Source organism: Heteronotia binoei, chromosome 6 (genome assembly GCF_032191835.1).
Source record: "Heteronotia binoei isolate CCM8104 ecotype False Entrance Well chromosome 6, APGP_CSIRO_Hbin_v1, whole genome shotgun sequence".
Taxonomy (NCBI): domain Eukaryota; kingdom Metazoa; phylum Chordata; class Lepidosauria; order Squamata; family Gekkonidae; genus Heteronotia; species Heteronotia binoei.
Genome location: NC_083228.1, coordinates 9403454 through 9418184, shown reverse-complemented (window position 1 = coordinate 9418184; position 14731 = coordinate 9403454). Strand labels below are relative to the sequence as shown.

The window sequence follows — 14731 nt, the reverse complement described above, 5'->3', positions numbered from 1 at the left end:
GTATTTAACCCACATATATTACTTTCATCAGAACAACAGTAATGCTCAGTCCTTAGAACAACAGGAAGCATTTACACCAAGAGTTCTTTTCCTTTATATGGTAAAATTGTCCAGCTTTTCCATGTAATCCTGGCGTGATATTCCAAATGATGAATGTCCCTCAATGGATGCAGCCAAATAATTCCATTTTCAAAGAGGAAAGGGACAAGGTTGTACTAATACCCTTGTTTTGCAAAAAGCTTTTTCAAGCCATAAAAGACCTCTTAGCAGAGAACTTCTTCAAGCTGCAAGACACCTCTCGGGAGAGAGCTTCTTCAAGCCGGAATGGACATCTTAACAGAGAGCTTCTTCAAGCTGCAATAAACCTCTTAGCAAATTCTTAAAGCAAAGGCAATCGTAGCCCAAATGTTTTCTAACTGAACACCCAAAGAATGGTTTTTCTTATCAAAGATTTCAGGTTTTTCATGGCTGGTAACATCATTAGGGTTTGTAGAATCTTTCGGGATCAAGTGCCGTGTTCTACTGGAGAAAGTTTTCCTTCCAGACATTTTGTTCTCAGCTGCGGAGAACATCCTCAGTGGAGTTGCAGCCGGAGCAGGCGCTCTGACCTTCTTGGCTGCGGTGCATTGAGTGGGGCCAGGGCTCCTTCCAACCTTCAAACTCCTTCCAACTTTCCCAGCAATTAACACAGAACAATGGTCACATTCAACAGCCAGTTTCCTTATCACTACCCTTCCAGGAAGCCCCACCAAACAATGGGCACATCCACAAACCAATTGCCCTTTCATCACACCCCCTCCAGCCTACAAATAGCAGTTCTCCAGCAGCCCTGGCCCCACTCAATGCACAGCAGCCAAGAAGGTCTGAGCGCCTGCTCTGGCTGCAACGCCACTGAGGATGTTCTCCGCAGCTGAGAACGAAACGTCTGGAAGGAAAACTTTCTCCAGTAGAACACGGCACTTGAGCCCGAAAGAGTCTACAAACCCTAATAATGGTTTTTCTTGTTTATGTAATTTGATATAGAAGCTGGTTTCACGTGGGGCTCTTTGTTTCCTTGTTCCTTTCTGCCGTGATACTCTTTGTATGTTGTACTAACCTCCAGGCGGGGCCTGGAGATCTCCCAGATTTATGACATCTCCAGGCCAATGTTCCCTCTAAGCTGCAGAGTCTCGTGAGCAAAAATTCTAATTTGTGATCTACCGGCATTAAAATTTTAATTTTTTGCTTCGTGAAACACCAAGAGTCCCTGTGATGTACACCTTAGCTAAAATACATAAAGGGATCTTGCCCCCTTCCTGGGAGACCAATCATATCTGCATCGAATTCCATACTGGAGCTGCTCTCAAAGTACGTTGACTATTTTGAAAAACCATTTGTATCACAAATGCCTTCTTCCATCAAAGGTAGTAGAGATTTTATTCAAAAAATAGAAGGCATGGCTATACCAATAGAAGCATGTTCCTTAACCTGAAATGTTACATATTTGTACACCGGCATTGCACTCAAAAATCTGAGCAAAAATGCTACTTTGTGAGCTGCTGGCATTAAAGTTGTGAGCCACTGGTGCTCTGGGGTCATCCTTCCTGAGCGAAGACAAAAACAGATGAGCTGGAAGCTAAAAATCTGTGAGCCGGCTCACGCTAACTCAGTTTAGAGGGAACACAGATCCAGACGACAGAGACTGATTTTCCTGGAGAACAAACACTGCTTTAGAGAGTCAACTCTGCAGTATTATACCATTTTTAGATGTATTTATTAAAAACCTTTATTTGCCGCTTTACTTCCTGACGGAGTTCAAGGAGGCTTACAACAGATGAAACACACAAAATAACTTTATGCTTCTTACCAGGGGTGGGATTCTAGCAGGAGCTCCTTTGCATATCAGACCACACCCCCCTGATGTAGCCAATCCTCCAAGAGCTTACGAAAAAGACCCTTGTAAGCTCTTGGAGGATTGGCTACCTCAGGGGGGCGTGGCTTAACATGCAAAGGAGCACCTGCTAGAATCCCACCCCTGCTTCTTACTTATGCCGTAAGCCGCCTGGAGCTCCGTAAGCAACAAGGGGAGCAAATAAAGGCTTTAAAAAACATAAAAATGTACAACCCAAAAGTGTTAAAATCACAACTGTCAAAATCCTTCACCTCTTCAAAGCCCAGCCTCCCCAGTCTTTACTCCCCAATCTCCAGGACTTTCCCAATGTGGAGTTGGCAACCCAGTCGCTTGTCACCAGGGCTTTTTTTGTAGAAAAAGCCCAGCAGGAACTCATTCGCATATTAGGCCACACCCCCTGACACCAAGCCAGCTGGAACTGCGTTCCTGCTCAAAAAAGCCCTGCTTGTCACCAATTGTTTCCACCTTTATTTCCCATCCCTCAAACCCAACAACTAAAAGGCTCTCAGCAGCGGGGATGAGATCACCGGCGACTTCTGCTGCCTCTGAGTGTAGTCTCCTTGGTGACACATTTGTTTGGAGTAACACCAGCCACGCTCCCTCAGACATATGCTCAATTACTGCTCCCCAGAAGCCGAGCGAGCGCCATTCCTTGCCAGCGAGTTAACACAGTAAACCTGGCCGGCAGCCTTGGAAACCCGCCTTCCCTCCCCCTTCCCCCTAATCCAGTGCCTCTTCCAAGGCAGCGGGTGAGATGATCAGGGAAGATGCCCCCTAAACAATTCATGTGGCCTCCGGAAGCTATTTTATTCGGAGAGCCAGTTTGGAGTAGTGGTTAAGTGTGCGGACTCTTATCTGGGAGAACCGGGTTTGATTCCCCACTCCTCCACTTGCACCTGCTGGAATGGCCTTGGGTCAGCCATAGCTCTGGCAGAAGTTATCCTTGAAAGGGCAGCTGTTGTGAGAGCCCTCTCCAGCCCCACCCACATCACACAGTGTCTGTTGTGGGGGAGGAAGGTAAAGGAGATTGTGAGCCGCTCTGAGACTCTTCGGAGTGGAGGGTGGGATATAAATCCAATATCTTCATCTACCTCACAGGGTGTCTGTTGTGGGGGAGGAAGGTAAAGGAGATTGTGAGCCGCTCTGAGACTCTTCGGAGTGGAGGGTGGGATATAAATCCAATATCTTCATCTACCTCACAGGGTGTCTGTTGTGGGGGAGGAAGGTAAAGCAGATTGTGAGCCGCTCTGAGACTCTTCGGAGTGGAGGGTGGGATATAAATCCAATATCTTCATCTACCTCACAGGGTGTCTGTTGTGGGGGAGGAAGGTAAAGCAGATTGTGAGCCGCTCTGAGACTCTTCGGAGTGGAGGGTGGGATATAAATCCAATATCTTCATCTACCTCACAGGGTGTCTGTTGTGGGGGAGGAAGGTAAAGCAGATTGTGAGCCGCTCTGAGACTCTTCGGAGTGGAGGGCGGGATATAAATCCAATATCTTCTTCTTCTTCAGGAGGGCTGGATGTCTGTGATGAATCTGGTACGTTAGCAGAGGGTAGGCTTACCAAAATCACAGTGGGGCCCTCAGTTCTCCTGGAATTACGACGGATGTCCAGGCTACAGGGATCAGTTCTCCAGGAGGGAAAAAAAAGAGCTTTGGAGGGTGTACTCTATGGTATACCATAGAGCAGGATTGTCAAACATCAGGCCCCCAGAGGTCTCCTATCAGGCCCCCGAGCAACTGGCTGTTGTCTGCTTCCTTCTCCATCACAGCTTTCTTTGCCAGGCTTGCTCACTTGCACAGGAGCTACAGAGCAAAGCTTCTATTTTCTCCATTGGCTGAAGCTCCTCCCTTGGGGAGGAAGGGGGAGGAGGGATAGCTTGCTTTGCCAGGCTCTCTCAATCGCACAGCAGAGCTACTGAGCCAAGCCTCTCTTCTATTGTCTGAGGCTCCTCCCCCTCCTGGTCCTCTGGGGAAGGAAGGAAAGAGCCAGAGCTTCCTTTGCCCAGTTCCCTGGATCCCACAGGAGAAATACAAAGAAAGCACCTTTAAGACTAATGACTGCTAATGTTTTAAAGCATGTTTTATTTTAAGGGGTTCTTTTTTTAAAATTTAATTGTCTTTGTGTCCTTTATAAAGTTTATATCTCTGCTACCTAATCTTAAACAGATACACACAAGGCCCGGCCCAACCTGATATAGCCCGGCCCAACAAGGTCTCATTTATGTCAGATAATGTTATGTCAGATGTCATTTATGCCCTCATAACCAATGAGTTTGACACCTCTGCCACAGAGTCGAGGGCAGGGGTGGCCAAGCTGTGGCTCGGGAGCCACGTGTGACTCTTTCACAAATGTTGTGTGGCTCTCAAAGCCCTCACCACCCCATTGGCCCGTTTAAAGAAGGCATTTCTCTCTTTAAATCTTCTCCAAGCCAAGCCAGCCAGCAGCTTGGAGAATGCATTTAAAGTTAAAGTTGCTTTCTTTCCACCTCCCCTCCCCCCATCTATTCTCCTTCCTTCCTTCCTTCCTTCCTTCCTTCCTTCCTTCCTTCCTTCCTTCCTTCCTTCCTTCCTTCCTTCCTTCCTTCCTTCCTTCCTTCCTTCCTCCCCCTCTCTCTCTCCCCCCTTCCTTCCTCCCTCCCTCTCTCTTTCTCTCCCTTCCTTCCTTCCTTCCTTGTCTTGCAGCTCTTAAACATCTGACATTTATTCTATGTGGCTCTAACGTTAAGCAAGTTTGGCCACCCCTGGTCTAGGGGAAATGGATGTCCTACAATAATACCACATCCACAATAGGGTCTCTTTCTCTCTCACCTCCTTCACCACCAGATCTACAGGAATTTCCCAAGGCGGAGTTGGCAACCCTAGCAGAAGGCCTACTGGCATCCGAAAGATTCTGCCTCCAAGAGCCATGCTTGAATTTTACATGAAGCGTCAGAGCTAGTTAACAACTGTGGGGCGGGGCTGGTTTGTGGCAAGGATGAGAATGCAAACACTATTTCCTCCTGGAGAAGCCCGGAAGGAGATTTGTGCTCAGCTGGCAGGGTCATTTTCAATTTGGGATGCTCTGGAAGGCACAAGAAAGGAGACCTCTGCCTTTGTGTTCTCCAGACACAGAGCGCTAACACTAGTTCGATCTGATCCCACAAGACTCTTTTCAGAAGAATGCAAGAAGAGCCCTGCTGGATCAGACCAATGCATCCATCTAGTCCAACCTCCTTTCTCTCACAGTGGCCAGCCAGTTCCTCTGAAGGGCCAACACACAGGGCAGAGAGGCCCAGGACTTCCCATGACCGGTCATTCTATCCCCAAGTGCTACATTTGCGGACAATAAGGCACTTCCCTCCAACTGTGAAAAGCACATTATTTCGGGGTGAACCACTTTCCTAGCTCCAGTGCTTTACTCGGAGCACACCAGGGGTTTCTTGGTCATGGCACCAAAACGTCGGCACTCCCTCCCCAGGGAGATATGTCTGTCTCCTTCTATCAGTGTCTTCTGCCAGCAGGGGAAAACTTTTTTGTTTCATTCAAGGCAGGGCATTTTTTTGTAGCCAGAACTCCTTTGCATATTAGGCCACACACCCCTGATGCAGCCAATCTTCCAAGAGCTTACGGGGCTCTTAGTACAGGGCCTACTTTAAACTCCAGGAGGATTGGCTACATCAAGGGGGTGTGGCCTAGAAGGCAAAGGAGTCCCTGCTACAAAAAAGGCCCCGCATTTGATATACCCTCAATCATGGTTACTAGCCCCTTCCATCCTGGTTCTGGTCGTCTTTATGTGCTCTGCTTTGATTATTTTATAATTTTAAATGTTATTTAATTAATCAGCTGTTTTAAGGATCGGATGGAAAGGTAACATAAGACAGGTTGAAAGAAATAATGGATGGCAGTGTCTTTGTGCAAGGAATGCACCAGAACAACCAACCTCCCATCTCTCCTCCAGCCTCCCACCTTAAGTACAGTATTCAAAAGGCTATTTACTGCAGGAGGTTGTCATGACGGCCATAATCGTTAGAGTTTCGGCTACCTTGACGTTTTGGCTTCCATATACAAAATCCAAAATTCCATTTTTGGCACTCCCCGAAGCTGGACCGCTTTATGGATTTTTTTTGACCATCTGTCCCATACCGCAAGACACCCAGCACACGTTCCACCTGTCGTTTCAGGAACAATGTGCATATTGCCTTCATGTATATGCGAAGAAATTCCTAACTATGCAGCAACAAGCTAGCCAGCTGAGCCTTTGGCTGTATAATCTTCCCTGGCTGACATTTCACAGCTCCTGCTGATGGCTGTTCTGTACAATATTGACTGGCAATCCCACCAGAGATGAGGGGGGCACACTTGGCCAGTCCTGAAAGATGTAGATTTTTTAAAAAATGTTGGACTGAATCTCTCCCTTATGTTCATTCTAGTGGATGGTCAGATGAAGCACGCATCATGCACAAATGGCTTAATCCAAATCACTTGGCGTTTACATCCAGCGGGGTAGCGGTCTTGATCTGCAGTCAAATAGCTGGATTTGAGTCCAATGGCGCCTTAGAGACTAATTGAATTTTTTTTGGGGGGGGTGGCAGGCCTCAGATTCAGCAGGAGCTCCCAGGAGCAGACGCGTTAGGGCATTGGTTTATTTTCCCTTCATCCCTTTTACTGTTTAATGTACCTTGTTTGTTATATTGCATTGACTGATCTTTTAAATAAACCTTTTTTTTCCTGTTGTTCACTCTGCCTGGTCCTCATGTCTATTATTTGGCCTAAGTTAAAGGAGGCCTGAAAGGCTTGGGAGGAGGGGACTCTGGGCCTTCTCAAGGGGAACCCTTAACCCAGAGTGGTGGCAGCATTTGGCAATACCTCCCTGAGTCATGACACCTCTTTTTCCAGAAAAAAAAAAAAGCCCTGCCTTTAGGCCAGTTGAGGGCAAATAACTTTATTTTTGTCAAAAGCCAGATTCAGAAATATTTTCATTTTCTGTGTGAAGGCTCAATGAGGCCGCTCTCCCGATTAACTTATTTTGTCCGTTGCCCTGAGGTGCCTCTGGAGTTTTAAACCCTCTGGGCCTGCTTTCACTTAAATGGCACCGTTCTAGCGTACTTCAGAGAAAAACAAGCCCGTCTGGGTGCATCGCCAGATCCCCCAGCAGGGAAACGGAATCCCTGTTTGTGACGCTGCAAGTGAAAACTTAAGAGCGGCCACGGTCTGTGGGGGTGTGGTTTTTTTTAATGTGCTTGGGAACTGTGAGTCAAGAAGGTCTGTCAAAAAATCTCCACTTGACCCCGGCGGTCGTGGAAAGTGCCTCTAAGCAAGGCCGGCCCTAAACTGTCCGGCATGCTAGACACGGCTAACTTCTGGTCCCCACCCCACCCCATACTGATAATATCACTGAGTCACATGGGGGGGGGTGCCAATCTGGTGCCCCCAAAGGCCAGCAACCCAGGCTCTGTCTCCAAGTCACTTACAGAGACCCCTCTAGGGTTTTCAAGGCAAGAGATGGTGGCTTGCCATCCTCTGCTTCTGCACTGTGACCCTGGAACTTCCTTGCTGGTCTCCTATCCAAGTACTAACCGGGGCCGACCCTGCTTAGCTTCCAACATCGAATAAGATAAGGCCAGCCTAGGTCACCCCAGTTGGGGGCCTTGATGTAGGATGAATGTAGTTTTCAAATCCTTCCCTCATGTTCCTGAAGGGCTGGGCGGAGAGGAAAGCTCAGTGCCACTCGAACATTTGTGACACGTTGTACGCACGTCTTTTTTGGTAGAAAAAGCCCAGCACAAACTCATTTGCATATTAAGCCACACACCCCCTGGTTGTTTGAATGGACAAGCATGTGGTTGCCTTTACTGAATCAGACCACTGGCTCATCAAAGTCGGTGCACTCGGACTGGCAGCAGCTCTCCGGGGTCTTAAGCAAAGGTCTTCCACATCGCCTACTTCCTGGAGATGCTGGGGGTTGAACCTGGGACGTTTCCGAGCAGATGCTCTGCCACTGAGCCACAGGTCATATGAACATATGAAGCTGCCTTCTACTGAATCAGACCCTTGGGCCATTAAAGTCAGTATTGTCTTCTCAGACTGGCAGCGGCTCTCCAGGATCTCAAGCTGAGGTTTTTCACACCTCTTTGCCTGGACCCTTTTTTGGAGATGCCAGCGATTGAACCTGGGACCTTCTGCTTCCCAAGCAGATGCTCTACCACTGAGCCACCGTCCCTCAATGGTGTTGCCCTCTTAGAAAACAATCATTTCACAAGGTTTGCGACGTATATCTGTGTCTGTGTGATGCCGTTAAGCCAGTTCATTGCAATTTTAATACACAGGATCCTCTTTCTTCCTTGAAGCAGCCGGGTTGTCGCAGCTTCGGCTAGCCATGTAATTACTCTTGCAGCTGCTCAAGGGAAATTATTTCGGGCTCCTCCAATGAACAACAGAGACCTATTTCACATGTTGCACAGTAACAAGCGCCCTAGCCTGCATGGCCCAGGCTGGCCTGAGCTTGTCAGATCTCAGAAGTTAGGCAGAGTCAGCCCCGGCTAGTCCCTGGATGGGAGACCCCCAAGGAAATCCTGAGTTGCCACGCAGAGGCAGGCAATGGCCAACCACCTCTGGATGTCTCTTGCCTCAAAAGCCATATGGGGCTGCTCTAACGCGGCTGGCACTTTCTACCACCGACGTTCCCGGTTTCTTGTCTCTTGAAAGGACAAGAGGAGGGAGAGGAAACGGTATCTCAGCAATTAGAAGAAGACCCAACACAGGAGGAAGGTTCCTGGAAAAATGTAACCCGACGGAGAAAGAAAATCAGGAGATGTTCTGAGCCCCTGCTACTCAGCGACAGGTTCCAGGATCTCCCCACAGTAACTGATTCTGAACCACTGGAACAAGGGCTACTTCCCCAGCCTCCACGAAGCTTGAAGGAAGTTTCTCAGGATCCTGTGGATAAGAAGCCTGGAGCTTCTGCTCCCCAATATAGGAAGAGGAAGGTGGTGGTGATTGGAGACGTTAAACTAAATTGTATGTGGAATTGTTTTCTTTGGCCCCGGAAGGTAGGACCAGAACCAAGGGGTTGAAATTAAATCAGAAGAGTTTCCGGCTCCACATTAGGAAGAACTTCCTGACCGTTAGAGCGATTCCTCAGTGGAACAGGCTTCCTTGGGAGGTGGTGGGCTCTCCTTCCTTGGAGGTCTTGAAACAGAGGCTAGATGGCCATCTGACAATGAAGATCCTGTGAATTTAGGGGGAGGTGTTTGTGAGTTTCCTGCATTGTGCAGGGGGTTGGACTAGATGACCCTGGAGGTCCCTTCCAACTCTATGATTCTACTCCGACAGCCCAGGTGAGCCGGATCTCTTGGAAGCTTAGCAGGGTCGGCCCTGGTGAGTCCATGGATGGGAGACTGTCAAAAAAGTCAGCTGAGACTTGATGGCGAAAAATAAATAATAAATAGAGCAACAGTATGGAGTCTCCACAGTCAACAGGAAGTGTAGCCAACTGTGGCTCAGATGAGTGACACTGTAAATCTGAATCCAAATGCTGGTTTATCATACTTCTATTCTGTGTAAGTGCACACACAAAGAAGAAGAAGAAGAAGAAGATGATGATGATATTGGATTTATATCCTGCCCTATACGCTGAATCTCAGAGTCCCAGAGCATTCACAATCTCTTTTATCTTCTTCCCCTCGCAACAGACACCCTGTGAGGTAGGTGAGGCTCTTACAGTAGCTGCCCTTTCAAGGACAACCCCTGTGATAGATCTGGCTGACCCAAGGCCATTCCAGCAGCTGCAAGTGGAGGAGTGGGGAATCAAACCTGGTTCTCCCAGATAAGAGTCCGCACGCTTAACCACTACACCAAACTGGCTCTACGTATGTGAGATGACCCTTGTTCTTGTAGCTATGCTACCTTTAACCTACACTGAAGACACGTGAACATGTGAAGCTGCCTTGTGCTGGATCAGACCGTTAGTCCAGCAAGATCAGAATTGCCTACTCAGACTGGCTGCCGCTCTCCAAGGTCTCAGGAAGAGGGCTTTTCCGCTTGCTACCTGCTCCTTTTAACTGGAGATGCCGGGGATTGAACCAGGGACCTTCTGTATGCCAAGCTTGGCCACTCAGCCATTACATTCTCTGTTCTCTCTAATCATTATGTGATATACAGTTGCATCCCTTCTTTCAGATGCGACTGCTCTTTCAAATGTTACTGCTGTGTCCTCATGTTCCTGGTTGCTTGTGCTAAGACAGGAGTGCAAAGGATTGGTTACATCAGGGGTGTGTGGCCTAATATGCAAAGGAGTTCCTGCACATGCTGGAATGGCCTTGGGTCAGCCATAGCTCTGGCAGAGGTTGTCCCTGAAAGGGCAGCTGCTGTGAGAGCCCCCAACCTTTTTGGCACCAGGGACTGGTTTTGTGGAAGAGAATTTTTCCAGGGACCGGAGGGGGATGGTTTTGGGATGATACAATTATCCATTTTATTTCTATTAGTTTGGTGTGGTAGTTAAGTGTGCAGACTCTTAACCGGGAGACCTGGGTTTAATTCTCCACTCCTCCACTTGCAGCTGCTGGAATGGCCTTGGGTCAGCCATAGCTCTCACAGTTGTCATCCTTGAAAGGGCAGCTGCTGTGAGAGCCTTCTCAGCCCCACCCACCTCACAGGGTGTCTGTTATGGGGGAGGAAGGTAAAGGAGATTGTGAGCCATTCTGAGACTGAGTGGAGGGCGGGATATACTGTAAATCCAATATCATGTTCTTCTCATTTGAGTTCTTTTCAGATACGAATGGTGACAAACAGACAAAGACACTTAAAGTCTTACCAATGAATTGCATATAAATCCTCGCACTGGGAAAAAAATTCCCTGGCTAGTTTTCGTGAAGAGAGCTAAAGCGTGGAAAGCACTTACCCTACTCTTTACCATCATTTTCTCTAATTCTTTACTGATCTCAGCAAACGTCGGCCTCTTATCTGGTTCCTGTTTCCAGCAGCGGAGCATCAGATTGTACCTGTGGGAAATCGTAGAAGAAGAGACTATTTGTTAAACAAAGGCTTTCAGGGGTTCCCCCCCCCCCCTTTGCCAAACATTGCTAATTAGCAGTATGTTCTAGTCCTCTGGACATGCAGGAAGAATATCCAGACTCAGACACTGATGTCTACACAAACAGGGAAACGTGATGCCAACAGCACCTGAATCCAGCCTCCTGTATGAGAAACTAACACTCATGCAATTCAGCACTAGGCCAAGACACGGTAACAGAAGGCCCTCTGCATTCCCTGGTTTCTGCCTGCAAACAGAGTTTGATTCTGCTCAGATCTGTGTGTTTGTGTGTGTGTGTGTGCACATGAGGGTGCCCAGCACATGGGTGTGTACGTTACTGGTTGCTTGCGCTAAGACAGGAGTGCAGAACTGGTTACATCAGGGGTGTGTGTCCTGATACGCAAAGGCGTTCCTGCTACAAAAAAAAAAGCCCCGGGGAGTCAAAAACTGCAGAACCTCATTTGTATTGTTTGCCCAATAATACAGGCAAGGTTGCCAGATATCTGGGATTGACCCGAAACGGATGGCATTTCCACTGCCCAGGAAAAAAGACCGTGGCGCTTTCCCAGAACAGTCAGTGAAAATACTGAACTGTCCAGCTCAATACTGGACACTTTATCAAGATCAAAAAAGTGACGCCTGCTATCTGAGATTAGAGGAGGCGATGCTGAGACAACCCAAAGGTGTAACAGCTGACACAGATGCTCAACACTGGAGAAACGGCACGCTTTGCGCTGTTTGCCCTAGAAGGAGTTAGCACTGAGCCTCAGTGTGTCCTGTATTTTTTTTTTTTAAAAAAATAATAACTAGCAATCCTACATAGAGAGAGCCAGTTTGGTGTAGTGGTTAAGTGTGCGGACACTTATCTGGGAGAACCAGGTTTGATTCCCCACTCCTCCACTTGCACCTGCTGGAATGGCCTTGGGTCAGCCATAGCTCTGGCAGAGGTTGTCCTTGAAAGGGCAGCTGCTGTGAGAGCCCTCTCCAGCCCCACCCACCTCACAGGGTGTCTGTTGTGGGGGAGGAAGATAAAGGAGATTGTGAGCCGCTCTGAGACTCTTCGGAGTGTAGGGCAGGATATAAATCCAATATCTTCTTCTTCTTCTTCTACATACAAGCCACAGAATTCAGCTCTACCGGTTCAGATTCATTCTTTCTGAATTTCTTTCATTCATTCGTTCAGGTTCATTCTGCAGCTCAGGAGCTCCGTGTAACTCTTTTACACGTATTGTGTGGCTCTCAAAGCCCCCAGCGCCCTGTCAGCAGGCTTGGAGAAGGCATTTCTTTCTTTAAATCACTTCTCCCAGCCAAGCCAGCGGGTGGTTTGGAAAATGCGTTCAAAGTTAAAGTTGCTTTCTTTCCACCTCTCCCTCCCTCCTCTCTCCCACATCTATTTTCCTTCCTTCCTTCTCTCAAGCATCTGACGTTTGTGTCTTGTGGCTCTCAAACATCTGCCATTTATTCTATGTGGCTCTCACATGAAGCAAGTTTGGCCACCCGTGATATAGATAAATCCTGCTACTCTCCTTTCCCGGGTAGGGAAAGGAAAAACATACAGCGACTGGCAGGACAGAGCAGCCAGGAAGCATGAACAATAGGCAAACCCCTAGTCAAATCGACTTTGGACCAATCTTTTTAAAAATGCCAAACCTCTTTTGTAAGCTGCCCTGTCACCAAAACTCCAGCAGCACAGAACCAGTTTTGCTGGCGTGACCCAGAAAAGAAAGCTGCTGTGGAAATTAAACCGAGGAATGTATTTGCGCGCCTCTCTGAATCAGAGACCTTTCTGAATCTGGAAGATCCGATCTCTCTTCAAAAGGAACAGAGCAAAAGCCCTCTGCTGGGGCCCTTTCAATGCTATCCGAGCTATGTGGGAGCTGATTTTATGAGAACATCTTCTGGGCGGCGAGGGGAACCATTTAATGTTCAGACCAGATGGATGGGGGTGTCAGCATGTGTCCCAGTCACAGACATGATGCACTGCAAGGGAGAGGGGAGGAACGATGCCGCGTGGTCCATCTCACGTCATAGGTCCCTGTGATCCTTTAATTGTTCTCCCAGCCATGGGGGAGAATAGGCTTGCTCACAGTTAGGGCACTGTTTGAATAAGCCTCCATGAAAAGGCACGGCTCACCCAGAATGTGTGAAAATTGAGGGCATTCCTGTCCATAAGAGCAGGGCGTTTTTTGGACCAGGAAGTCCTTTGCATATTAGGCCACGCCCCCTGATGTAGCCAATCCTCCAAGAGCTTCCAGGGCTCTTCGTACAGGGCCTACTGTAAGCTCCAGGAGGATTGGCTGCATCAGGGGTGTGTGGCCTAATATACAAAGGAGCTCCTGCTCTAAAAAAAAGCCCCGGATAAGTGTGTGTACTACGAAACTCTGACCGATTCCCCACTAACCTTACCTTACTCTCACAGTCTTCTTCTCTGCTGGGCTTCCGTCAGATTTCACACTATCTGCCCCAGGGCTGCAACTAGCTTTGCCTTTTTCGCACGGATCTTGTTTGCTGCGCGAAAGAGGCGGAGCAAGTTGCAGCCCCGGGGCATAGAGTGCGAAATCCGACAGAAGCCCCGGTTAGAGTGAGCGGCATAAGGCTAGTGGGGAATCGGTCTCTGTCACCTTCTAAGCTCATAATGCAGCATCCTAGTAGTCCGTCAGGAAAACCTGTTGGGTGTTCTATTAACCACATTGCCTCCCAGCTCATGCCCTCGTTCCGTTTGTATGCCAAGCTATATGCCCGAGCTCACTGCTTGTGCAATCTGGAGCTGATTAGAGTTGCAAGGGCTGCCTTTCCCCGCTTTTCATTCTTTTCTTTCTTTCTTTTTTAAAAAAGAAACTCATTTAAGCTTGGTTCTATTAACTGCGATTCAACGCTCTGCGGCAATGAGCAATTAACATTAGAACATAATCAGGAAAGAACAAAGACTCCAGATAATTTCAGTAGACTCCGGCTGATGATATGGAAATGGCCTGTCTGCTGAGCCCTTCTGTTTCTCACAGAAAGGCTCCTTAGGGTGCTGCCCTCACCAGCGTTCCCTCTGAGTTAGTGTGAGCTAGCTCACAGATTTTTAGCCTTCAGCTCACACATTTTTGTCTTAGTTCAGGGAAAATGGCCCCAGAGCACAATAATTTATGCAGGAGCTCACAACTTTAATGCCAATAGCTCATGAAGTAGAATTTTTGCGTCATACTTTTAAAATAACTTTCTCCTCTGTGGCCACAGTGGCATGATGAAGATTTCCATCTCTACTTTATATGTTTTGGTTATTTTCCCATTTTTTGCAGGGAAAATATTAGAAAGTTTGTCAGCTCTTTGAGTTCAGCAAATGTCTCACAGGAGGGTTGAGCAATGGAACCCAGAAGGAAGGGGTGTTTTTTTTGGGGGGGGGGGGAGGTAAGAAAGAAAGCACAATAAAATTTAGAGGTTCAGGAGCTCCATTCCTGTGAGCTCCTGCCCAAAATGAGGCCTGAGAAAATATAATATAATCAGGCCAGTTTGTTGAGTGAATATTCCTCTCTCTCTCTCCAGTTTGGTGTAGTGGTTAAGTGCGTGGACTCTTATCTGGGAGAACTGGGTTTGATTCCCCACTCCTCCACTTGCACCAGCTGGCCTTGGGTCAGCCATAGCTCTCTCTGGCAGAGGTTGTCCTTGAAAGGGCAGCTGCTGTGAGAGCCCTCTCAGCCCCACCCATCTCACAGGGTGTCTGTTGTGGGGGGAGAAGATATAGGAGATTGGAAGTTGCTCTGAGTCTCTGATTCAGGGAGAAGGGCACAGTATAGATCTGCAGTCTTGAACATATGAAGCTGCCTTATACTGAATCAGAC

At 48.0% G+C, this 14731-nt stretch overlaps 1 protein-coding gene across 1 annotated transcript in view; it reads right to left on the bottom strand.

Annotated features, from left to right (window-relative positions):
• The window catches only part of RET (ret proto-oncogene), a 209657-nt gene that overhangs the window by 4512 nt on the left and 190414 nt on the right, over window positions 1-14731 (bottom strand). The window contains exon 20 of the mRNA XM_060242607.1: window positions 10773-10872. Within this exon, the coding sequence (XP_060098590.1) occupies window positions 10773-10872 (100 nt within the window). The remainder of the gene's footprint in view (window positions 1-10772; window positions 10873-14731) is intronic.